The sequence below is a fragment of the Glossina fuscipes genome, unplaced genomic scaffold (assembly GCF_014805625.2).
Source record: "Glossina fuscipes isolate IAEA_lab_2018 unplaced genomic scaffold, Yale_Gfus_2 28, whole genome shotgun sequence".
Taxonomy (NCBI): domain Eukaryota; kingdom Metazoa; phylum Arthropoda; class Insecta; order Diptera; family Glossinidae; genus Glossina; species Glossina fuscipes.
Genome location: NW_023998423.1, coordinates 14,205,610 through 14,231,524, shown reverse-complemented (window position 1 = coordinate 14,231,524; position 25,915 = coordinate 14,205,610). Strand labels below are relative to the sequence as shown.

At 33.0% G+C, this 25,915-nt stretch overlaps 1 protein-coding gene across 5 annotated transcripts in view; it reads left to right on the top strand.

Moving 5' to 3' along the window:
- LOC119636705 (RNA-binding protein fusilli) overlaps positions 1 to 25,915 on the top strand; it is an 87,913-nt gene that overhangs the window by 16,508 nt on the left and 45,490 nt on the right. For all 5 annotated transcript variants that reach the window (XM_038032266.1, XM_038032265.1, XM_038032263.1 and 2 more), the window contains exon 2: positions 9,432 to 9,845. In XM_038032266.1, coding sequence (XP_037888194.1) covers positions 9,702 to 9,845 — 144 coding nt within the window. In that variant the 5' untranslated portion in view covers positions 9,432 to 9,701. The remainder of the gene's footprint in view (positions 1 to 9,431; positions 9,846 to 25,915) is intronic.

The following is a 25,915-nucleotide window of genomic DNA, read 5'->3' as shown; positions in this document are numbered from 1 at the left end:
TGATTTTCTCTTTCTTTTTTTGTACAAGTGCTGTAGAGCATCTCCTGAGCAAAAAGTCACTCCGTAGACGGACGGACAGGTATGCTCTTGATGCTGATCAAAACTAGCTATAGATGGTCAAGGTCTCGGTGGTTTGCTTCTTCGCTATTGCAAATGCTTTGAGAAAACGAAAATACCCCGTTCCTTTGGTGGTGGATGGATATACAAATGAAATTACTCTAAACTTATTCTCTGCATTAAAAAAAAGTCATACGCATTTCCATACATGTTAAGAATACTAAAGCTGAATTCTTTTCAATAACATGGTTTCTATTTCGTCTTGTCAACGGTTAGCTTCAGTTATATTGTTGCTGTTATTGTTTTAGTATCTTCTTTTTTCGCTTTGCTGTTGCCTTTGCTGTTGTCTTCTGTTTTTTTTGTTTTTTTTTTTTTCTTGTTTTGTGTTTTATGTTAAAAACTTGTTTAACAACTGTTCACAGTTGTTGGTCAAATTAAGACTACGACAATAACAACAACATTCTAAACAAAAATAGAAAAATTTTGTTTGCATTTCAAAGGTATGTACATTAACTACATTATGGTATAAAATCGTCTTATGCTACATAACTTCTATCTACTACGTTAATATAAATAACGTTAGTTGGACCTGAATTTCAGTATGTATCGAAACAAAAGAAAGAAATGAATGTGAATAAAATACGAGCATGAAATCTCGTTGAAGGCTTAATATTTTATAGGAAATTTTGGTTATAACATCTTCTAGATGCACAGATATCTGCCGTCAATTGTGGCATTCACTGAGCGCATGTAGACAGCTGCGCACGTTTGACGTAGCATAACATATTTTTCGGTATTCCAATTAAATAAAATTTACAAAAATGTTCGGATTCGAATTTGAATGTACTGTGAGCGTAAAAGCACTTTATTTAGAAATTTTCACGATATTTACTCTTTTTACCTCGATTAGCGAAAATCTCGTTAAGCAGAGCCTCGAATTAAAGAAAGTATCCTATAACTCATATAATTCCAGACCTTTTTCCTACTGTTAGCATGCTTGCCTTCTCCTTAAAATAGATTAATTTTTCTACGGGGGGTACAACCGGACTAACAACGCTTAAACGTATACATTATAAATGAAAAAATCTTTCCATTATTCGGAGATTTGTGTTTGGAACGTTCAACCCTATGGAAATCTTGAGAGTATCTGGAAAACATACTATCCATAAAATAATTAGGTTTATTGAAGTGCCCAGGCAGACTAACCATGTTGTCTGGTTTTAAGAAGGAACAAGTAAGAAGGAGTTGTATTCGGCTGGAGGCGAATCTCTCATACTTACCATCATTGAAATCTTTGGCGCCCCATGCTTTTGTATGTTGTCATAAAAAACGGAATGAGATAACATTTATCTTTCGCTCTTTGCCTCCTTAAAAGGTATTATTAAAAAAAACATCGTAACGTTCACCATAAATAATTTTGAATTAACGCACTTACCTTCCGCAGTCTACTTTCCAAGTTATTTTATGTCAAACCGATAGCAACGGTATTGTAACGAAAAAATTAATATGCCACCGTAATTAATTTAGAATTAACGCACTCATCTTGCCGCATTCTACTCTCCAAGTGCTTTTATTTGATACCCATATCGTTGGTATTATTAAGAAAAAAATTAGTCCGCCAGGTCATGGTGCCCATCATATTTATTTTGGAATTAATGTATTTTTGGGCAGATAATATATCTTCATTTCCGGAACGTAAACTATAGCTTTAAGCATTCTGTCTTGTTTATCTAATTTGCGTTAGAGATTTCTTAGCTAAAAAAACACGTTCATTTAATGGATCTAAAGGCAATGATTTTATCTTAAATTGTCAGATCGTTTCAGAAAATATAATTTGAAAGTTTGTAATGGAGTATATCCCAAATTTGTTCTTTTTGTTTTCATTCTCAAAGAGTGCATATAGTATACAACCGCAACCGATGGTCATAATAAGTAAAGAAAAAATTTCATAGTGTTTTTCCCAATAGATAACTTTAAAATCCCGTATATTTGGTAGCACTAATCCTGTCAAGCCTACATACTATAGCGCGTAGAAAAGATGATTGTTCTTAGGAAAAAAAAATTTTTTTTTTATTCGATAGGAAGTATATTAGTCGCATTTTGAAAGTGAGCCAAAATAATGAAAAAATTTTGCAATGAAAAATTTTGTAGATGCGAGGATGCTGTACCTATATAAATAACACGGAAACTACGATGAGCGTTGAAAAGTTTTGATGTAAAAGCTATGTAGTGTGGAGCTTGCCTCTTTTGAAGCTGTGTTCTTCGCAGCTGATTTTAAAAAAGATGTTTGAAAATCATTTCGTTTCCTTTTGCTCCAGCAATTGCGGAAGTTCTGCAGTGACAACATAAAGGCTTCACCCTAAGCATAACAAATTGTTGTTGACTAAAATAGCATACATATGGTTTAATAAACTTCATGTAAAATTTAAGAAAAACGTGGCTGCATTTTAGTAAAAAAAAAAAAAACATCTCGAAGTGTTTTTCTTATCGAGGATATTTTTAAAAGAGAAAAAATTAACATTAGCCCAACTTTAAATGGTCTGCAAAGAATATATTTTAGTGATATTCATGGTACGGTTTCAAGTTAGACTTATCCAGATGATTGTGGATGAGTAAGGCATTGAAGACATCGTTTAGTGAAATCAAAGGGATAAATTTGTGAAAAATTGAGAAGTGATGAATCGAATTGTTCTTTCTTGTAAGAATTTTTCATTTCGAAAGATCAAAAATTGACTAAAACAAATTTTTCACATTTGTTAAGGCACATAACATAACATAACAGTTGGTTTTAATAGTCGCTTAAGAGCATTTAAATTTTTTTTTTACTGCAACTCCTTGGCCTTATTCCCATTTCCCATTAAAAACCAAAAGTCTTCTTGGAATTTCATGTGTAATGTGTAATGAAAGGATGGGAACGTTTTCAGCATATTCATCTATCAAAGATATAGTCGGAACCCATGTAATATTTATTTCGTATAACACCTTCTTGATATAATTTTCGACGACAAAAGAAATTCCTTAGCTATTCTCTCTTAGAGTATTGAGTATCAAAGAGGCTTTAGGACTTAATGGTAATCAAGAAGGTAGATAAAAAAAAGTATAAATCAGGTCTAGTATATAATAAATAGTTCATTAATAGCCCTTCTATTGTGAAACCCATCTACAATACGATTAAGAATTGAATAGGGGACAAAAAGTTATTATTAATTATAAAAATATCCTCAACGATAACACAATGGTTCAAATTCGCCTTATGACAAATGGCACTGTACTGACACTGTACTCAATGGAATTACGATTTTACATAATCACTGGAAAGTTCTATTGAAAACATATAATAAACGTCAATAAATTGCTTACATAAGACATGGAAAGGAAAAACGAATTCATAATTAATTTTACTTTGAGATAATCGAAGGGGAAGGAAATTCCTTGATAACGAAAAATAACTCCTTGAATAAGCTTCATTAAAAAGCCTATTCCAGGCATCACAAGCAGGTAAACTGATCAGCAGTCATCGATGTTCATACGAAGATAAGAACTTATTAATACAGACAAACAGAAGAAATTGTTTGTGGATTGCTTCAAATCACATCGACATTGTGATGTATCAAGTGCAAGAAACAACAGTGTCAAGATAATACAAAAATTTTCATTTTAATTATACATGAGTAAGTATCGTCAGATACAAAGTTTGGCAATTTAATATGAAGGCATTGCCAGATGAAAATATCTGTCAGCTACAATGCTGGTAATTCGGGGACCAAATAACAGATGCATATGCAACTAATCGTCTAACCGACGGCGTATAGTGATCTTTTGTTGCATGTGGGTCGTCAAAAAATATATTAAGGGCCTGTGATCCAATGATATGAATATGATAACTGAAAGTAGAGAAGCAGTAATCGTTTATAAAATCTGCCAAATATTAAATTCTCTGAACTAAGAACATCTTGAATCAATTTCATTAATGGATAATAAAAAGTTTTTTTTTATTAAACGAATTTCTTTCATAGCTGAATAGTTAGTTGAATGCAATATCCATTCGCTTGCTGTTACAAATTGTTACATATCTTTGAACAGATTTAATTTAGAGAAGAAATAGTTTTGCATAAAAACCATGCCAGTTAATGTTAATTTTAACTGAGCCGTCGGCGTTAAGGTGTTAGAAGAAGAATGCATTGTTTGAAATATGGTTTTCTGATCTCGAATTGACATAAGAAAATGAAAGCGGGTTTGTGCACTTGCACACATACGTTTAAAATAAGTATTTAATCAAATATCTGTGTAATTGGTTCAGAGATTTTCGTTTTTAAAAAGTTTTAGCTAAAGTAATAACTATTAGAGATAAGTGTATAGTTTTTGTTAAAAACTTAAAATATGATTGAATTTCTTGTTTTTTTTTTTTTTTTTTTTTTTTTTTAAATTTTTGTTAAGACTGCTTAACATATTTTGAATAGCTTTCAAGCCTTTTTATTAATATTCATTTCACGTGCATATGCATGTAATGAACTTTAAACCCGTTGCATTTTAATTATCTAGAATAATTTTCAAGGAATTATAAACTAAAACAAATTCAAATAATAAAAAAATCGGTGCATTTACGCAAATCATCGAAAACGAAAGCAATCGATGAATACTAAAGTGGGTAAAAAACCAATGATGAAGGCATTGTTTTTTTGTAAAATAATTGACAGATTAAAAAAAAAATTCATTTCTATTTAATAAAATATTATTACAAATTGTTCGTTTTCTCTTCTCTTTTATACCCTACACCACTTGGTGTACGAGCATACATTAACTCTGTGAAGATGTATGTAGCACGTGTAGAAGATCTTGAGACCCCAAACAGAACGATTTAGAAATACTTTCTGGATCGATTTAACCTTGTCTGTCTGTCTTGTGTTCATCGTACAGGTCGCTATTTTTAAAATATTTTTGTGAAATTTGATAGATCGAGAAAGTTTGGCCCAACGACAAACGCTATTGAAAATGCAACACCTAGAAGAGTTTGGGATAATGTACCGAACGAATGAAAATCACTTTCTGCATCGATTTAAGCTTGTCTGTCCGTCTTGCATCCTTGTGTTCAACTTATACGTAGCAGTTTTTGAGCTACTTTGATGAAATTTGGTACACGGACGTGTTTTGCCTCAACGGCGAACTCTATTGAAAATGGTTTAGACCGGACTACTTTTTCATCCAGTTCCCATATAGGACTTTAATTTGCAAAGACTTTATTAAGCAAAGTGATGTAGGGTATTGGCGATATGGGCTATGTCTCATTGCACCCATACTTTTTGCTCTTTTATTATTTATTTAAGTAATCAAATGCTGCTATATGTAATATAAATAAACTTTCCATCGGATTTCTGTTATAAACGTAGGAACAACCTTTATCCGCTCATTTAATGACCATTTTCTGTGTTGCTCCAAGTTTTTGTGTTTAAAGTGATAATAATATCTTGGATCAGCTAGTATTTTATAGTATACTGCTGTAATTCAGTTGAGCTTAATTTTTTACGAGATTTCTTTATATCATTTTTAAACTCTGACCGTTACTGCTAAACGTTAATATCCGTTATGAAATAATTTATGGTTTTGCGTAATCATATTTAAATAAAAAGGTGCACTTAATGTAGTTATTAAAAACACCAAAAGCAACAACGCAAACACTTTCAAAATATGCTAAAACATTAATTATAACCGAATTTCAAGAAATTTTTTTTTTTACGTAAATTCGGAGACATTTATGGTTATGATGTTTGCGAGTTTTGTTGTCATTAAAAAAAAAGGAAAAAAATAAGAAAATCGTATTTACTTTCGGACCCTTCAATGCCAACCATTTCAAGCAATTGTTTGAAATTCACAAGGCTTCTCATCATTAGTGATGAATGAATTTTGAGCCGTTGTATGCATAAGGGTCTCCGTACACTGGAAATCCTTTTTTCTCTTACGATCGGTAAGCAAAGCATGGAAATAAGCCAGTCTTCGATATCTGTCATAAATAGTCATTTTTGGAACTTTCGCATATGTTTCCCGGCTACTTCTAAAACCAAAGTCTTATAGACTTTTGAAAAGATCATTTCGCAATGGCCTCTTTTGAAGTTCGTGCTTGCACGTAAAATTACTTGCACAACAAAATGTCCTCCCCAAAAGCGCAAAGGAAGATTAGAAGGAATTTCGCCTACCAGCGAAATAATAACAACCCTGGGACGATCCAAATCCAAACGTATTTCACATCCAACTCCACTTATTTTACTACGGCCGACAAAGATTCTTTATTTTGATTAGATCTTGTCGAGCCAAGAGGTGCGTAAGCTAAATTAATCTATCAGTCTCTATCTAGTCTCTCTACCATCATTATTAGATTAGCCCAAAATTTCGTTCTTAAAATGGAAGACTCTCTGCGAAAATATTGTCCAATGAATCCGAGAGATGTCTCATTAGTTTATTAGATTTGAAAGTAATCAGTAAATATCTAAAATCGTGGATTCTTTGAGAATTTTCGCTGGTTTAAAGCTGAATATCTTTGTTGTTTGCTGCAGGATTGCAGCCTTCTCCCATGCAGTTGTTGTTTAATTGATTGGGAAAACCCATTCATTGGTGCCTGAAGCTGCTTTAAGCAGATATCATTAGTCGGAAAAGACTATTAATAACAGTGCATGCCTTCAAGCTTAGTCTCTGGGTAAAAATTTCAGGAAAGACCTGATATCAGTTTATAAGGTGGCAGAAGATTAATCGCACTGGAACAAAATTGGCTAAAATCAATCTTTTGTGTAAAAAATTTATTATCACTGAACACTGAAATGAACTTTCCCTTACCCTTGTGGACGTAAAAAATTGGATAACATAATTATATATTCGAACTACATTGTTGTGATACTAAAAGGAAAATATTAATTATTTCTGTTTCTCATTTCCTAACTTAGTTGCTATTTACTGTTAGCTAAGGAATTTTTTTTTTTTAATTTTTCTTCGCTTTTTAAATGATCCCTTAAAATGTAAAATGTTAATGTAAAAAGTTTTACGGCGGTTCTAATTTTTTTTACGATCCAAGAATCACATTTTTAAAGTAAAGTCACTGCCTCAAAGTTTTTAATCGTCTCAAAATATGTAGCTTCTGCAGAGAGTATTTTTAGCATTTGTATTATAAATCTTAACTATTTGATTTTTAACTCCATTGTAACTCCATAGCAACATTATGAAGAATTCTTTCGATTCTTTTACGATAACCATTGTTAGAGTTAATTTTTGATTGATTTTTTTTTTTTAAATAAAACATATATTGTTTTTTAAAATAGAAAGAAAATAATTTTTTAACGATGTTTTCATAAATATCACAATCTGTTTAGTTCTTATGTTATACACAATACCGCTTGCAAAACAAGAGTATATTAAGTTTTGCGCGGATCTATGCAACAATTAGAAGGGCCTGAGATACATCCACTTCGTATTACACCGATCAATTCAGAAAGTGAAAGTGAAAGTAAGCTTGTCCATCCGTCTGTCCGTCCTGTTTGTCTGTGTTCCACCCACAGATCATAATATTTTATAAATTTCCAGGAAGAACGAACGCTATTCAAAATCGTTGTTATCGGATAACTTTTTCCCGCCTATATAACGCCTTTTTTTGAAATATGAATGCAAGTCAAGTGGCGGGACTCACTTGTGTTTTTTTTTTCAATAAGGTTTGGATCGAATTACTTTTTGGGTGGTGTAGGGTATTTAACGGCAAGCCTTAGCTAACTATACGACTTTTAACTTGTTTTATATAGAAAAATGAGAACTGTATGAAGACAACGGTATTTTTTTAACAGATAAAAAAATAATTATTTTAAGTACCATAAAGGTACAAGCAATTTTCTTACCCTTTCGTTGTGGAAAATAGCGACATTCAGTAAGGGAGGAAGATCTTTTTAAAATATATATATTTTTATTTTACATGTATATATATATATATTTTTTTAGTTATATCAATGAAAAGACAAAGACATGTAAAACATTTGTCTCACTGGTCTTTTGTAAGCACATGTGAGAAAATCACCGTTCGTTTCGTGCTTACAAGATAGAATTACCTCTTAGCCTGCAGATAAAGGCCCCAAGTTGATCCTATTTCTATTTTCCGCCTTGACCTAACATTGAAGCGTAACTTCTTACTCTCTTGTGGTATCCCACTCACATTTTTGTTTAATATTTGTAATCTTTTCAAGTATGAGACATAATTTCTTGGAAAGAGAATCGCAGGTCCCTCAAGCGGCGTTGCTAATTTATGTACGAGTAACTGTCAAATATGACTAAAAAGAACCTATTGTTACTCCTTTATAAGTTCATAGCTTTTATATGGAAAATTTGCACAATCTGCATAGAATGTCCTTGTATGACAATGCAGTGATGCAAAGGTGAACAAAAAGTAGGTTTTTTTCAAAGCTATGCTATTCAAACGCTTTGACAATAATTTGCCTTTAACGCATTCAGTCATGGCCAAACGTCGCGTACATGTAAATATGGTGACGCATTCTCCGTTGAGAAAGTAAAAGAAGAGAAGAAGACAACATAACGCAAGATTAAATTAGCTTTGTTATAACAAGGAACTGATTTCCTAAGACCTCTATTAATAAAAACAACTAAGAACATTATAGTCAACCAAGGCCGACTACTAAGTGCCCTACACCACATTGTCTGATATAATTCTTATTTTTGTACGCAATTAATTTTATGGGTCAATTTTCATCGTAAAATTTTTATAAAGGATAGGATGCAAAAAATAGGTAAAGATGGTCCAAAGTTTCCATGGCCGAAATACTACTACTTAAGCATTTTTCCTTAGAAATCACAAAAAAGCAATTTTTTTTCAATATAACAAGTTTTCAGAATAGCGTGTTATATGGGGAGTGGTCGAAAAAGTGGACCGATCCTAACCATTTTCAGTAGCCCTTGAATCTGAACACGTCACACTGTACCAAATTTCATCAAAATATCTCAAAAATTGCGATCTGCAGCTCGAACACAAATTTACATGTACAGATATCAGACAGACAGACGGATAGGCAGACTCAGAATCTGATTGGTATTATAAAAGGTGGGTCTATGCTAATTCCTTCTGCGTGTTACATGCATCCGCGCTAATTTATGTACTTTGTTCCACAAGTGGTGTAGGGTACATTAACGCTGACTTGCATGAAAATTTAAAAAAATTACTTTATCAACTTAAGAAATGGCGTATTCGCCATGTGGCCATGTTGGATACGCATTCTTATAAATATGTTAAATAAATAATTTTGCTTTGTTTAGCATAAGTTCAAAGTTTGATTATTTCATTAATCATAATAATTAAATATTGAATGCTAATATAATTAATTAATTATTTGCAGATTAATCGACTCCCGACGAGCGGCTCTTAAAAATGTTGTTATATATATATAGTACAAAATGAACAAATGAAGATACAACACCTTAAACACACATTGCACCGCATTCATATGGCAAATCATTAGTATATTTACGAAAATAAGAAACGTTTTTCATCCTTTTTTGTTTTGGCTGACACAACAACACTCTTGCTAAGTAATTCTCTGCATCGTTTCTTAAATTATATCACAAATCGGCGGACATCAATCCTAACCTTAGTTGAATAATAATTAATGGGAAAAATGCAAGTGCAAGTGCCTGAGCATGTTGTGTCGCTATATGTGGCAACGTATGGACAAAATGGGCCCGGTTTAGGATCTGATGAAAAGGAAATAATATTATTGGTCTATGTGATTTTAGAAGCAACAACAGGTCAAGTAAGTAATCCATTATTTCTTTAATTATTATTATTATTATTATTATTATCAGTTTTTTTGTTTTGTTTGTTAATTGCTTTCTCTCTCTTTTTCTGAAACGCCTTCTTTCGCTTTATATGAAACTGGACGGCACCATTTTGTTTTCATATAATTCACTGATATGAATTGCTTTAATTGCGATCGGACATATCAGTATATATATGTACATATATACATATATATATGTATATCTATACAAAGAAACTTAAAAGACACACATACGATTACAAGCATGCATACAGGCTTAAGTGATCGCCAGTAAATGTATGATATTCATGTTTATTCGTATTGTATACTAAATTGGAACCTTTTGCTGTGTGTGTAAACAAACACACGGAAACTTTCATAGTTTGTTTATGCGATTCCCGATTCGTTGTTATCACTTGTTGTTGTTTACATAAATTGTTTAATGTTATTAAAAAAAAAAAAAAGAAAAAAAATAAATAAGAAAAAAATAAAAAATCTTGTCAATGTCTGTGCAAAACCGCAAATACATTCATATTGTAAATGCAATAAATAAAGCAACATACTTACGTATACAAAAATATTTCGCATAACGCAACATAACATCAATTTTATTTGACCGATTTTCTACTACGTATTAATATATATATATATATATATATGCGTGTATGGGGATATTTGTATGTGCATATGCATATATACGTGTATATATATGTGCATATGCAATTATGCATAGTTATGCATATACATATATATATATAAACATGCATCGATATACAAGCAGAAAGTGTTTCTACGTTATTTAAAATCAGATTTCGTTTATTTTGTCATATATGTCCGTATGTTTGAAGTGGAAATTTATTGCAATTTGCTATTTTGTCGTTTTTCTTATCAACTATTTTGATCTTGACAGTTTACTAAATTTGTTGTTACGTTTGCAACACATAGAAATTTGTATAAACTACATATCAGATAGATGAAAAAGTATTAAGCCTTCAAGTTCATTAAGAAACTAATTAATCTTTTTTCCATTACAAGATCAGAGGACCATATCATAGGCAGTCTAAGTTGTATTAAATAATTGTAAGATCTTTTTCTACTTATTTATATTTATTATATAATTCTTATATGTTGTTCATACGAGGCGAGCCGCCTGTTTTTGGACTTCTGTACAATCGTAGGCGGTGTAAGAAATATTAACTTCGCGACACTTTAACATATTTATAGTTATTTTATTTGTATTACCCTCCATCCGAAGAACGAAGTAACCGATCAAAGTTATAGAGCATGAGATTTTTTAGATTATCTTACGCTCTTTATCGTTTATAATGAAGGCCGGTTGTCTGGCGAGAAGACTACTTTAAGAAATCTTTAGAACAGTAAGTCTCCGACATGTAAAAGTTCTTTTCTTTATTTTAGTTATTCGCTTTACTCTTTAAGAAGCTTGCTCGCTAAATATTATAATGGTTTAGAACTTTTCTTATAAATTATGCTTCGCTCACTAACTGCCAAACCTCTTTTTAGTATTGTCTCTCTCTCTCTCTCTCTCTCTCTCTCTCTCTCTCTCTCTCTGCTTTTATGGTGCATACGTCAAGTTGATCTTCATAAGTTAAGTTTGATGACCGACTAAACTCCGTCGGAAAGGTACTTGATAACTTTAGAAAAGTTGATTCAATATATTTTTTGTTGTCACGAATCTGCTTAGTGCATATATGAAAGTTTTATGTAACGATGGTTTCAGTCCAAATTCAAAAAAGTTATATGTAATAATAGTCTTTTGTTTGCCCGAGATAATCGCCATAACCAAGACTAAATTTAGTTTAGAAGCTGTGGGTTTTTAAAATTCACTCTAAATATATTATACGTAACGTAATGTAACGAAAGCAGTAACAAAGTGAAGTTTGTACATTTTTGCTCATAGCACACAATTTGCAATTTGTACAATTTGTGGTATCCATTACCAAAGCATTGGGATATACTGCTAAATATGCCTTTCTCTTTGTAACAGTCAAAAATACGCGCCAGAGGTGCCCTACGACCACATGTTAGTCCAGATTTGAACGCTTATCCTAGTTTCCGTCGGGAAAGCTTACAACTGTAAAAATTGAGAAAACTAGAGCACAAGATCAATTTCAGAATAGAAGTGATCTGCCCACGATAGGTAAATTAGTATCCCTATCCGTCTCAGTCTGAACTAGGAACCACTTTTTAGTATTCGGCACTATAGGTACTGTGCCGTTCGGCGTACTCGCAAGCCAGACAATGGTTTTCTTAGTTTTTATGACTTTGTGTCAAATTTCGTGTTCTTAAGCGAGAGTCCTTTACAAGGAAATCGTCCGATATTAATTTTATTATAAAATGTGTTTGTAAAGTTGTGAAGTGTACAAAGGTAATGATTCCTTGTCACTTGGTTTACGAGGTCCTAAAATGCTGCTGTTGAGCTAAAGATTGCAGTAAATATTATATCAGCATCGCAAACTAGCTACGCAGCATTCGCATGAGCATGATTTATATATAATAACATAAGTCGATAATAGACAACAAGCGTTAAACTAAGAGAAATTATTTTAAACGGCTAGCGTGCAAAGTTCCTATTGAACGATTGGCACGCCCATATTTATTAAAATATTTTACTTTTTGTTTTTCATACTTAAGTTATTAATAGACGATAGTAGTGGTTATCGCAGGTTCACTACAAGGTGAGTTTTTTCTTTTTGGATTTTTTTTCTTTCTGCGGGCTTTTAACCAAATTTTTGTTTGAAATGAAAGTTTTGCGTTCAAAACCAATTTCATTTTATTTATAAAGTTAGATGGATAAAACTAATGTGTCATGTGTCTGCAGCACGATGTAGACAGGCTGTGATTGTGTACTGAGTTCATTTAACCTTGTGTGAGCTAAAATCTAAAACATTTCATTGCATTACAGCTTCGCAATAGCTAGCCCTTGTTCAATCATATAGTAGAAATAATACGATTTATTGATAACATGATGATTGTTTATCATGGTCGCTGAAAATTATGGACACATTAACGCTTGTTCAGAGCTTTTCGCTCAATTATTTTACTCGTTATAATAACAGAAAAGTTAAAGGAAATAAGAATGGAAAGGGTTGAGATCAGTTCATGGAATCCTTACGGAAAAGGAGAAGGCAGGTAAAGAGATTTGAGACGGATTTTATGCTTTTCTAAACAAGTTCGAACTGAGAAATAATCGAAATGATTTATATAAAAAATTATATATGAGAAGGCGATACAGTTACTGCTGCTGAAAGTTTAGATGGTCGTGCAAATGTGTGTCATATTTTAGACAAGCGAGTGCGTTCCTCTTTTAATTGTTATACAGCATTGCGGGTTAACTGCCAAAGGAAGGTTTAGATGGATGAATGAACGACCAAATGAATGTAAATTTGATATGGAAGGATGAAAAGCCTTACACGACTTGGAACGAATTTTTTTTAATCACCGTATGGGAGTTACTTCTAAGTTATTTCGTGAACTTCTTTTTTGGCTCTAGGATATTTTGATAGTTTTTATACTAAAATATCTTCTTTTGGTTGCAAATTACAAATTTTTGCTTATCCTTTTTAGGAGGGCAATGTTCCCTACTAAAGTTTTGCATCGCCTTTTCTAATAGTTATAGTATGTGTTAATGTGCGAGTTTTTCCTTCTACCGCTTATTGTAGTTGAACTCAGATCACATTGCCTTTCGAATTTGTTTTATGATCGCTAAGTAGGATTCTTTTAGGCTGCCTTTTAACATTTTCTGCGGATGGATGTAAACCGAGTCAGAAGCACTTTATAATTATGAAGAAAACGCATACTTTACGAGGCTTTTGATACATATTCCTAGATGCTGCAAACATACGAATTAAATTAGTATAATCTAGTTTATTGTAGTGGCTATAAAAATTAAAAAATCATACTAATTATGGTTTAGAGTGTTCATTTGCCATGACATCTATACAAAGTTTAATGGCCAGACTACAATTATTATTCTACGCACCATTAAAAAGAGGTGATATATTAAATTCATTATTGCAAATTGTAGTCTCACGGAATATGTCTGGCATTTTACAAAAAATATACGTATTCTTAGTCAGATCAAGATTGTTCATTTCCTGCTAAAGTTAAATGCGTTGAATTGAATTAAAACTTGAATTATGCACGCAGAAGAGAGTTAGATGTTTTTCAATTCCTTACGGAAATAATATACGATTCTTGCAATAAATGATAGACTAGATAGTCAGTATTTATCTAGTATTCGGTCGTTTGTGTGTTAGTGCATAGCTAGGTATTAGAAAGGAAAATTACATTCGCCAGCAGCCGTATCATCAAAATGAAACTTTGAATGAAACTGATGCTCTTATAACACTGGATGGTTAGATCTTTTCCATGTGAAAATTTTTACTAATTTTTCCATTATAGGTAATGAGTAAAAAGTATGCGTAAAGGCGTGTCCCTTCACTGATTTACTATATTAAAAATTCTAATCTATTTGTTCATCTCATTTTTGGCGAACATCATAACGGACCTATGGAGAGACGTATGTGCTTAGATCGATTGATAAGTGTGTATATATATACATACTTCATTTGGTCACCGAAGCTTCTATCTAAGTGTTGCAAATATTTTGGCAAAATGGTTACGTTCCTTATGGTTTAGTGATATTTATATATGAGAAGACAGACGCTACGAACACTTTTACTACATTAATAGCAAAACAAGCATTAAGCATAATTTAATTTATTTATAAATGCAGCGGCCAAATATATACTTTTAAGCTCTTCATCGCAATTAAACAATCGCAGCTCGCCGAGAGATTCAAATATGCTTAAGATAATTATTATCTCGCGTTTATTAATTATACAATGTTTTACCTGTTCCGCGAAAAGACATTTTGAAGATATATTAAAATTAAAGAAAAAAAAAAAGGAAAACGAAGACATTTACAGCAAGTAAGTAAATTATATTTGACTCTGGCCGAATCTTTTACACCCACCACTTCCGTCTTAGAAGAGGCCAAAGAAAAACCTGAAAAGCTAAACTTCTCCATAATCTATAATATCTGGTGATCATTATGGATTATTTAAAGTTTCATAGGAAACCCAGAATGCGGGCACGTCCAACATCTTTTTTGGTTGCAACAACTTCCAATTGCGCTGCGAAATATCTTACTTTTTGCGATGAGGGGTAGGTTAGCACAGCGGTTAATAAACAGACCAAATGACTGACATGTCCAGGACCATTCAGAATTCGACATTGCTCAATAATATGTATGTTTTATAGCGTTTTGAAACTCGTTTTGACAGGCGAATGCAATTGTATCATATTGAGCAGGCGTGTCCGATTTTTTCCATTTTTGTGCAGATGCTGCTGGACCATCCATAGGATGTATGTAGAATTTTTATCGCTATATCTGGTATGGCCTATAAATAATGCGCAAAAAATGAAATTATTCTTATTCTTATAGCAGAGGTATTGACATTATGGGCGTCAGTTTTGATTGATTTAGTCCAACTTCAATATTAGCCATCATGTAAGGACTTCCAATGGCTTTGCCTACTTTGAAGGCGATAAATTCATTTTCGTTGCCCCCAGAACGTTTTATATACATTACACTGACAGACGGACGGACGGAAATGGCCAAATCGGTTGAGAATTTCATACAGATCAAGAATGTATATGCTTGACGGTATCTGTGAAGCTTCCTTTTTGGTGTTGCAAACGTTTTGCCAAAATGAATACACCGCCATCTTTCCGGGATGGATAAAAAAATGTATATATAATTAAAAAAAAGTATCGGTTTTTACTCGAACATTCAAAAGAAACTTGTTTTATAGATAGATATTCACCATCTTAAAGCAAATTGTTTATTATTTTCATTTTTATTATTAATTTTGTATTTTTTCAGCATTTTGAAATCAATTAAAATAAATGATTTATTATTATATTCAGCCGTTTGGGAAGGTCAGTAACTTTCGACTTCCTCATGCAGTAATTATGAGTACAAAGTCTCTACAAAGCCTTTAAGATTTTATAGGTAAAAAATGAAGATTTTTTGTATTGTCACCGAAACATGACGAGCGCAACGTCGTTGTCGTCGATAACAATTTCTCTGCCCTGCCAAAAGCTTTTCCAAGTTTTTTGTTAAGAAGTCCTACAGGCAAACTTATTTAAAGTTAACATCATTCAGAGAACGCTATAGCAAGTAACATAAATAATAATCTGACAGCGTAGGCTACGCTGTACATGTTCTTAAATTCTCAAGTCAAGATCTTTTAAGTTTTGACACCAAAGTTCAAGATTTGAACGCATTAGCCCTCTCTATGTGAATAGGTTAGTGTTGTTTCTATTCTCTCGTCACATTATTCGTCAGAAGTTTCCAATTGTCGTTAACGGGCAATAGCAACTCGTGATGTTTGTAGCTCTTACAATTTAATAAAGTTCTGAGCTCGTATTTTAAGATGTCACTTATATAGTACGATACGCAATAACCCTTCAGAAACTCACGATGCTCTATGCTCTTTCAGTCCCACCAATAGCATGCCCAAGTTCTGACGCCGTAGCCAAAGTGCTAAACTTTTTAACGCCATTTGTAATGAAATTTCTGTATAATGAAGCAAATGCAGTGACTATCTTGTTGCATTTACATTAGTCTGCTCTTTGTGAATACGAAGTGTATTGACTATAAGATGGGAGTTCCTTATGGTAAAGATTGCTTATGCAATTTTCGTTTGGTGTGAATAGTTGAGTGGTTTCTTCAAGGAATCAAGTTTCTGTGATAATGTTCTCGTGCCTTCCATGGTACTACTTGGCACAACAGCACTGTTTGTTGGTTAGCAAAAGAATATAATGGGCACCGTGTTATGATCTACTGCAGAGACATCCGACCAAATGCGTACTGTCGGATTGAAAGCCTCCTACGCCTTTTGATCGCGAATGATTCCGAGCCGTGTTTTTTTTAAATTACTCGATTTTCACTTTTATTCATTCCTTCTCAGTCGTTTTAGAAATAAATCAAATTGGATGCCTTTCATTAGAAGTTTACAAGTAGAAAGTCGTTTCGGGGATTTTTTAAATTTGATCATACAGTGTCCGAATAGTGAAATTATCTTACAGTCTACTCTTTCATCTAAAGGTATTTGCTAATAGAGGCAGAGATTGCCAGTGTAAGCACATTTTTCCCACAAACTATCTACATTTTCTGCGATTAGTCTTACCTCTTACGAAAACCGCCTTGCTACATGGCAAGCAACTGAATAATGTTCTTAAAGCGTGTATCACAAAACTTTTCTCTCAATATGGTTACGCTTTCACCGAAATAAATTCGTAAAATTTAATAAAGTTTTTCCAAAAATTTACTTATCTTTACGACATAGTCTTACGGCATTACGTTTGAAATCAAAAGTTGGGATCGATTTTGCACATCTACTAACTTTAAACATCGATCTGTTACGATGCGTATACCATGAAATTAAAGATGTTAACGTTATTTCTTGATCTAAAGAGTTATTGAACTGATATTTTTTACTTTTCACTTCATTTGCTTTGCTTTGAGAAATAGTGACTTGCGTAAAAAACGCCAGTTGGTGGCCCTGTTTAATCAAATGTGGGTGTTCCAAAGCGAAATATAATTAATGTTGTTTTATCTTCTTTTCGATGAAAATGATAACGTCTTTAGCAGTGGGACTATGAAGCATTTATGTATAGGCGCTTCTTGCGAATAAACCGTTTGAGATCTCTACTAGACCAAACTCGTATGTGCTTTCGGCGAAGTTCCTTGTTATCTTTTCATGGAACGCGCTTCCAAGGGATGGCATATTAAAGCTTAATTTTAGGTTTTTTGGGTTTGTCGAAGTTTCTGGACTATTGAGGGTGTGAAGCAAGTTTATAGGTGTTCAAAGGTCTCTCTATCCCAACACAAGATCCGAACATATCATAATCTTCATAGGTGTTTTGTTTGCGATGTTGGCAGTAGTTCTAGTACTGGTTACAATTATTTCTGATCATTTCAGCATCTCATCTGTTGACACATTAATTTAACAGCTCAGTATTTAATTGATAATACATTTCGTAAAAGCTTTCAATCAAAATTTGGAACTATGTATAGTTTCCTAGAAACATGATTTTGTTAATGGTAACTCGAAGAGTGCACTCACCTATTGCAACGCGTCAGTGATTTCAAATTCCCATGATTTTAATATTTTTTAATAGTGTTAAAAAAAAAAAAATATAAAAAAAAAAAATTAAAAATATATCTTTAATTGGTTCGTTAATTATCATTGCAGTCATAACGCTCGCTGTTGAAATCATATGAATGCGTGTATGCTTTTCACATTCGGTATGCTTTGGGTTTTTTACCATAACAAAAAGCCTTAAATGCAATCCGAAATGTTTTATACGCATCATCGGAGAATGAAAGCATACAATTGGTTGGATAAGAGAGCACTTTCTATGATTACATATAGGCAGCGTTTTGAATTGATTTCAATTGATTTGCTTCTTCTCATTTCGGCTATATCTACTTTAAGATACGAGCTAGTGGCACGTAATTGTGATCTCTAAAATATCGAATGTTTTGTAACTTGTATGAAATGAAAATTGCCAACGAAAGAAATTCATTTCGCTCATATTGTACGTGAAAGTCATAGGATTTGATCAGTAAGGCCGGCGTCTCACAGAAACTTTAAATGATTTTTGATTTTCATATAGGTATACATAGCGTTTTTCTATTAAATGTGCTCCCATAAGGAATTCCCATAAGTAATTAGCTTAAAATTTGCATCCGATCGTCATCTATTTGTTAGTCTGTTCGGCTTCTCTTGTTGCAAAATTCTAAATGGAAAGGTGAAATTTGACTACCAACAGGGCTTGATAACGAATGAGATCAAGTCATAAACACTCTCAATGTAAGTCTGACATGATATGAATCTTTTCCAAAACTATCTAAGAATTGAAAGCAGAAATGACCTTTGACAAGTCAATGATCAATAATATTTTTGGCAACATATAGTATATCGAAAGCGTTTTAGTTGTATACGCACCAATCCAAAGCTTCTATTCCATCTATGATCGGCGTGTACACATCGTGTAACGATAAACATTTGATATAAAAACCTCGTTCAGTAAGATGTAATATAAATGACTTTCAGCGGTATGAGTTCTTTTATATATTCCCAGTAAGGTCGCTAACCAATTTTAAAAAAGTAGTGGTAGTTGTACTAATTCGACCAGGTGTAGCTACGAAACTTACATGTGTACATTTCTCTAAATTTATACCGGATAAAATGTAAAGAACATATTGCGCTTTGGCGATCTTTCGTCTGCTCAAAATATGGAGTCTCTAAGGAGTGACGTTACTAATCCTTGGCCTATGAAGTGGCGCTTTGTTTGGTATCTTGTTTTGAAATTTACTGAATTTTTCGAATTTTGTTTATTTGAAATTTTTCTTTGGGGGGATTTTTATTATTTTTTGGAAATTTTTACATTTTCAATAACAATACCTTTTTCAACAGTCAATTGCTAATTATACCCTACATCACTGGTGGCATAAGAGTACATAGAACCAGTGCGGGGGTACGCAGCATCCAGACGTACTTGCGATAAGCATAGTCTTTTGAAATGCCCATCGATACGGAATCACTTTCTTTTAAGCTTGTCCATCCGTCTGTCCGTCTTGTTTTCTTGCCTTCAACGCACAGACTGCAATGTACGAACAAATTTGTGTAGGGTATTTAGTATTCACTGTGTCTTATTTTAGTGTTTTTACTTGCTTTTTTATTTATTAAAAAGTAAAAATATTAAATACACCACACAAGCTCGCTTAATACAGCTGTTCTTATAAAGAATTTTTTCAAACAATGCGTCAGTGCACCAAATCTCATCAAGAAATCTCAGAAATTGTTGACACAAGAAGACAAGACGGGCAGACAGACAGACAGACAAACTTAGATCGATTCAGAAAGTGATTGTACTGCATGTACATGTATGGTATAAGAATAATATCTTATTCGATTTACTTTAAATTTTCTATAAAATTTATTAAGCGACCAATTGTATTGCGTTCGACATGCACATGCACGCGTGACGCTTGGTTTTGATCACGCACCGCATGAGACAATTTTGAAAATAATTTCCGCAATTAAGCGGATAATTTTTTATTTTAATTTTTAAGAGATTTCTAGAATCAAACCGAGAATGACTAGACGAACTTCTCAGTCTAATGGCGAATTTCCGTAACGCATTCCTATATATTGTAAACGAAATAACTAAGTTAGTGTATCGCCGTCTTTAAGCGATGTCAACTTTACTAATAATAATAATACCTCAAAATAATTTATTGCTTTGTAATTGCTAACTAATTAAAAGTTTCTGATCACAACAAGAAAAGGTTTCAATAGAATTATATTTATGTGTTTGTTAATAAATTTACACTTCACTAATAATAATTACTCTTAACTTTACATTCGCATATCCTAGATATATATATATATATATATAGGATATATATATATATATAGGATATATATATATATATATATATATATGTATATGTTTTTTGTCGTTACAGTGCCAGAAGAATTTTAATTCAATTTGAAATATACTCGCATTAGTTTACATAATCTTAAGATAAGCGTAGTTCAATTAGGTAACTAGGTTATTATGGCGACGAAGAAAAAAAGAGTTATGTTAAATATATGTGTAATGCTTAAAGATATTTTAAAGTATAATTAACAGTAAACAGCGAGACAACCAAGAAACATTGTATGCACGACGGTAAGAAGAAAGTAAAAATTTTACTGCATGAGATAAAGGGCACGATAGAGAGATACTTCTACATTTGGAGTTAATTTCATTTTAAAATCTCATTTTATTACATTTTCGGATTAGTGTCCTAACTTTTGAATTATTGTTCTGAATTTACTTTCAAATCACTATAAATGATTCAAAGTAATTTTATAAAAGTTTCCAAAACAAATAAAAACTAGTAGTAGTCGCAGCCGACCGTAGTATACCATAGACCACTTCGCCTTTCAAAATTCTTCATTTACTTTCATGACAAGCTACTAAAAATTGTACTTTGTTTCGAAGTAAGTTCATACTTTTCATGGTAGTTCTAATAGGGAAGAGAATGTGGGATTGACGTTAATCAATCTACTTGTCAAAAACGTCATGACTCATCTAAAATACGAAAAGTGATGTTGTGCTGCTTTATAAAAACTTATTGCTCGTGGGTCCTCTTATAAGGGATGGGATCGGAAAAAAGGACGGTTACGTTCCAAATTTGGTACAGTTGAAGCTTCAATTATGGACCAGTGCTTACTATGGAATAATAAACTTAAGCTTTTTCGCACAAAGTCTTTAATGCCGATCCCATTGACTTTTCCAGATCATTTGAAAATTGCAATTTTCTTTGCATAAAACGATTTCTTAGAATTGTGGGTTATATGGGGACTAGTGGGAAAAGCATTTTCAAACACGTCAAGACATGCCAGTGTACTAAATTTTATCAAAATATCTCAAAAATTGCGACCTGTAGCTTGAGGACAAACTTGCATGGACAGACGTCAAACGGACAGACAGGCTTAGATCAATTCAAATTGTGACTGTGAATCGATTGGTGTAATAAAAGATGCATCTTTCTTAAGCTCTTCTGCTTGTTACATACATCCGAACATGTACCGCAAGTGATCTAGGTTATAACTACTATTCAGCGATTTTTGTATTGAAATTTTGAAAATTTCAGTGTTCCCTTAGACGACGAGTGGTTCACAAAAGATATTATATGGGAAATGATCGTAAAATGATGGTATACCAAATTCCGGCAAAAAATCTCAAAAATTTCGATTTGTAGGTGACGTGGAGCGCAACGTAACAACTTTCTGAATCCAACAAGAAGTTTAAGATGTTATTCTAATTTATGAACGCGAAATGATCATATTTTCAAATTTACTTACGAGAAGCGAAAAAATTTATTTAAACAGAGTTTTTTGCATTCCTTTGTATAGCCTGTACTATTAAAGTGCCTTCCTTCCCAACTGATTGAATTCACTTTTCAATTGTAGCTTGATGATAATATTTTCCAGCGGAACATTTAAGATTTTTTGAAAATTTAGCAAAAATTAAAACAAAAAAATTGTGTCAGGTTGAAAAAGTTTTTATGAATCTACATTTGGATTTTGAAGTCAATTGGTTGAAAGTTGAGGCACACTAATGGAACAACGGACAGCTCATAAATAAAAAAATCATTTCGAAAAAAAAGGTTCATCTTTAAGGTAAGCAGTTTAAAGTGCTTTTAACTAATGACCTGATTTGCAAGAGAAGCCACGTAAAGAATTCAATCCGGTATAAAAGCCTGCTGCCATCGTCGTCGTATATTTATTAGATCATTTAAGATGATAGGAAGTAATAAAAGAAGTAGAAGTAAATAAGCACCACTTTGCTTGACACAGTCATTCATACGCACAACGACTTTTCAAAACACGGCATTGTACAGGAAGTGATAGAAAAAGTAATTCGATTAGGAATCTTTTCAGTGGAGTCTTTCCTTGGGCTACAACACATTGGTGTACATAGTTTAATCAAATATAAAAAGCACAAGGCGTACAGGCGGATAGACAAATATAGATCGGTTCAGAAAGATATTCCAAATCGATTGGTACAAGGTGGATGTGTCTCTGGGTGTTGTGTGCATACGTACAGATTTAATCCATCCTTGTCCCACAAGTGTGGCGGACTATAAGTATTACAAAGTTGAATTACCCTTCAAACCTTGATATCCATTAATGTTTAGATGATCATGATAAGACCATTTCAAATTGTGAGATCAATTTGAAATTCGATAACGATTCTTTTCGTTAATACATTCTGTGCGATTTTGTTCGTTTTTGTCTTAACACATGAGATAAACACAAAAGTTAAACTAATTGGAACGAATTCATCTATGAAATAGTTATAAACACAGAGTAATATAAAAAGCTTTAGTTTAACAGATATTGCATTTATTTTTAGAACAAAGCTTACCTCAATATCATTGTAATCCCGACTTATACTTTGCATCGTTTACATTGAAACGGCCTGTAAAGTATACCTTTACGTTGAGTAAGAGTCAGTTGCTTCGATTTGAAAATATTTCTTTGCATCTAAAACACTAGCAGATGAGAAACGCACCATTTTGCAATAACAGTAAACATTATTATACCGTACACCGCCTATGGTATAGAGTACAAAAAAGTTTGTGCGATTATATAGAACACTCAATAGGACTTGAACGGAACACGCCTTTTATTGCATTCATCGATCCAGAATCATTTTCTGAATCGATCTAAGTTTGCCTGTTTGTCTAGCCGGCGGATGTCTGATGTCTGTGTATTCTTGTGTTCAACCTGCGGGTTGCAGTTTCTCAAGGATTCTCATGAAATTTGATACACCGAGGTGTTCTGATGCAACGAGTCAACCACTTTCTCATGTAATGCCTTATCTTGAAATAACAGTATTAAGCGAAATGACGTAGGGTATTTAATAGAGGGTCATGGCGTACGCACGTTTTTGTTTCTTTGTTATTTACAAAAAAAAAAAAAATTATTGAATTTTTTTTCGCTAAGACGTCAAGTGCAAAACTAATTAATTATAAATAAAACCCATGCTGGATTCGACATTTCAGATGATATAACCGTGTTTAGTTTTTAAGTCTTGGTGTCATCTTTGCACACTTTAATATATAAAAGTGGAGGTGGCTATATATCCAACTAATTCTAAACATAGAGAAGGAATATCTTATATGAAGAGAAGAAACCGTCAACTCGCTCGAATTCTTCATTTTCTGTGATATGTATTGTGTGAGAGGGACAAATATCTCTAAAAGTTTAACAAGTCTCCCCGCCGTGACGGTATACGGTGACCGATGCCACACAAAGTGAGATAAGTCACCCTCAGAGTATCGAAGTGCCGTCAGCGTACAGACAGTGATAAGAGGCCCATCTAAAACACCTGTCGTCCTATGAGTAAGGCGCCATGTTGCTCCAAATCGAGTGAACAAGCAAGCTCTTCCTGCGACTTGGGTCAACCACAGTTATCACAAAAATCTAGCAATAGACCGTCCCCGTGGTCAGGCCGAATCTGGAATGTTGATTTGGATGCTTCTCACCGAAAATGAATGAAAAGAAAATAAAACAAGGAAGAAGCAATGATCAGATTCTGATCAGATTTTGTGTGTGCTATAAGACAGAAGGCCAGTCAATGGCCATGAATTTTTACTTCTACCGAAAATCGACTTTTTTTCTTTGGCTAGATTGTGGACGTGTCACGGTTAGCACTCAGACCTCCTATCATCAGTAAAGCAAATATAGTTCAAGTTCAGCAGGAAGAAAGAAATGTATCTAGGTGGTTAACTCTTTTCAGACCAGATTGTGCGGCCGATGCTTAAGTTAACTGCTTAGGTATCGTTTTGAAGCCTACATTTCCACCATTGTCGATACAAAGTTAAAGTGTTGAGGTCTTCAAATTAAAACACTTTTTAATAACGACGCATATTTTCAATTCATTGCTTATGTGTTCGGGATACCGTTAGATGGAAAAGTAATAAGATATCAGTGCTTTACGAAATAGAGCAAGGCAATAGTGTTATTCCCAAAAACATCATTATCTGTCGATTCATGTGTGTGCTCTCTTTTCTTAAGCGGCAATTCGCTTATGCCAACTGCCTCTCCCATTTGGTAGAATCCAAGTTATCGACAGAGAGTTTTCCATTTCATTTTGTCGCATTACATTTGAGTTTTGAGTTTGAATTTTCTCCAAAATCTTCAATCGATATTCCAATGCATTATGGCTCAGGTATCGTACGTAGACTGACTCTTTCGTCAATATCTCTTTCTGTAAACGTAAAATTTACTTTTAAGTCAGCGTCTTTCACGCACCTACACTAAAATGACAAAAAAAAAAAATTAATTTGTAAAATTAATATTTAAATGTAAATTTGTACGTTTTTACATCATTTTAATGTTTGAAGAAGTCTATGACTTCATGCGTTATATATTTATTGACTTTGAATTTATTGATATTGTGTCGATGACTTATGACGTCTTTCTATTTTTTTGTTTTCATCATTTTAAAGGTAGTCATTAAATTATTAAATATTTGCATGAAATTAGAAAACAAAAATAAAAAAATAATAATAATTTCATAGAAAACAAAAACTGTTGTGCTTAAGTAGAAATTAAACTATGCGATCATAAAAGATGAAAATAAAAAATTGAAAAAATCATATTTGACTTAGTTTGACTCTTCTAAATTGATAGTCGTGATCAGTTATGTGAAAAAATAGGAGAAAATATATATTTTCAAAAATATATGTATATACGTGTGTAGGTATCTAAATATGAAAGACTAGTTATTGGATGCGTAAATAAATATGTTTTTCACAGTATTTCCCGTCGCTAGCAAAATATTTTTTTTACACCTGCCTCGCAATTTATGGATGTCGTGCCTTTAAAAATCTCCCTCTTTTCCCGCCAAGGATTCATCGAGCCGTTTTTTTCATATTTTTCTACGAACCAAGGCCCTGTTTAACCAGTACGCGCCTCACTTATGCCCACATGTAGAAATCGGAAGAAATCAACCTTGACTAGGATTTCCAATTTGAATGCTCCTAACATGCTGCGATATGGATTGACGGAGGGTTGAGATGTAAGAAGGTGCTCTTGTCATTAGTGTTGTTTTTTTTTTTTTTATATTCTGGTAGCTTTTGGAACAGCGAACCATTCGAAATGATTAAATGTTGTTAGTAACGCTCTGTATTACAGACTGTAGCAGAACACAGACTTTTCGTGCCGCCAAACACAGACTGCCGTCTTACTACTACAGCAATTCGGACTTTCGATGGTAAGGTCGGATCTAACCATGAATTTTTGCATGTGCCATTCTGAAAATAAGCTCACCTCGCCTTTCGAGTTTTCAACGCTCGAATGATAACTAGACCTGAATATTCTTCGCTGACATATAACTCGACGCCCAACATTACCACAAATTATGTTGTGATGTGGAATTTGTTTAGTATTGTGAGTTGAAGA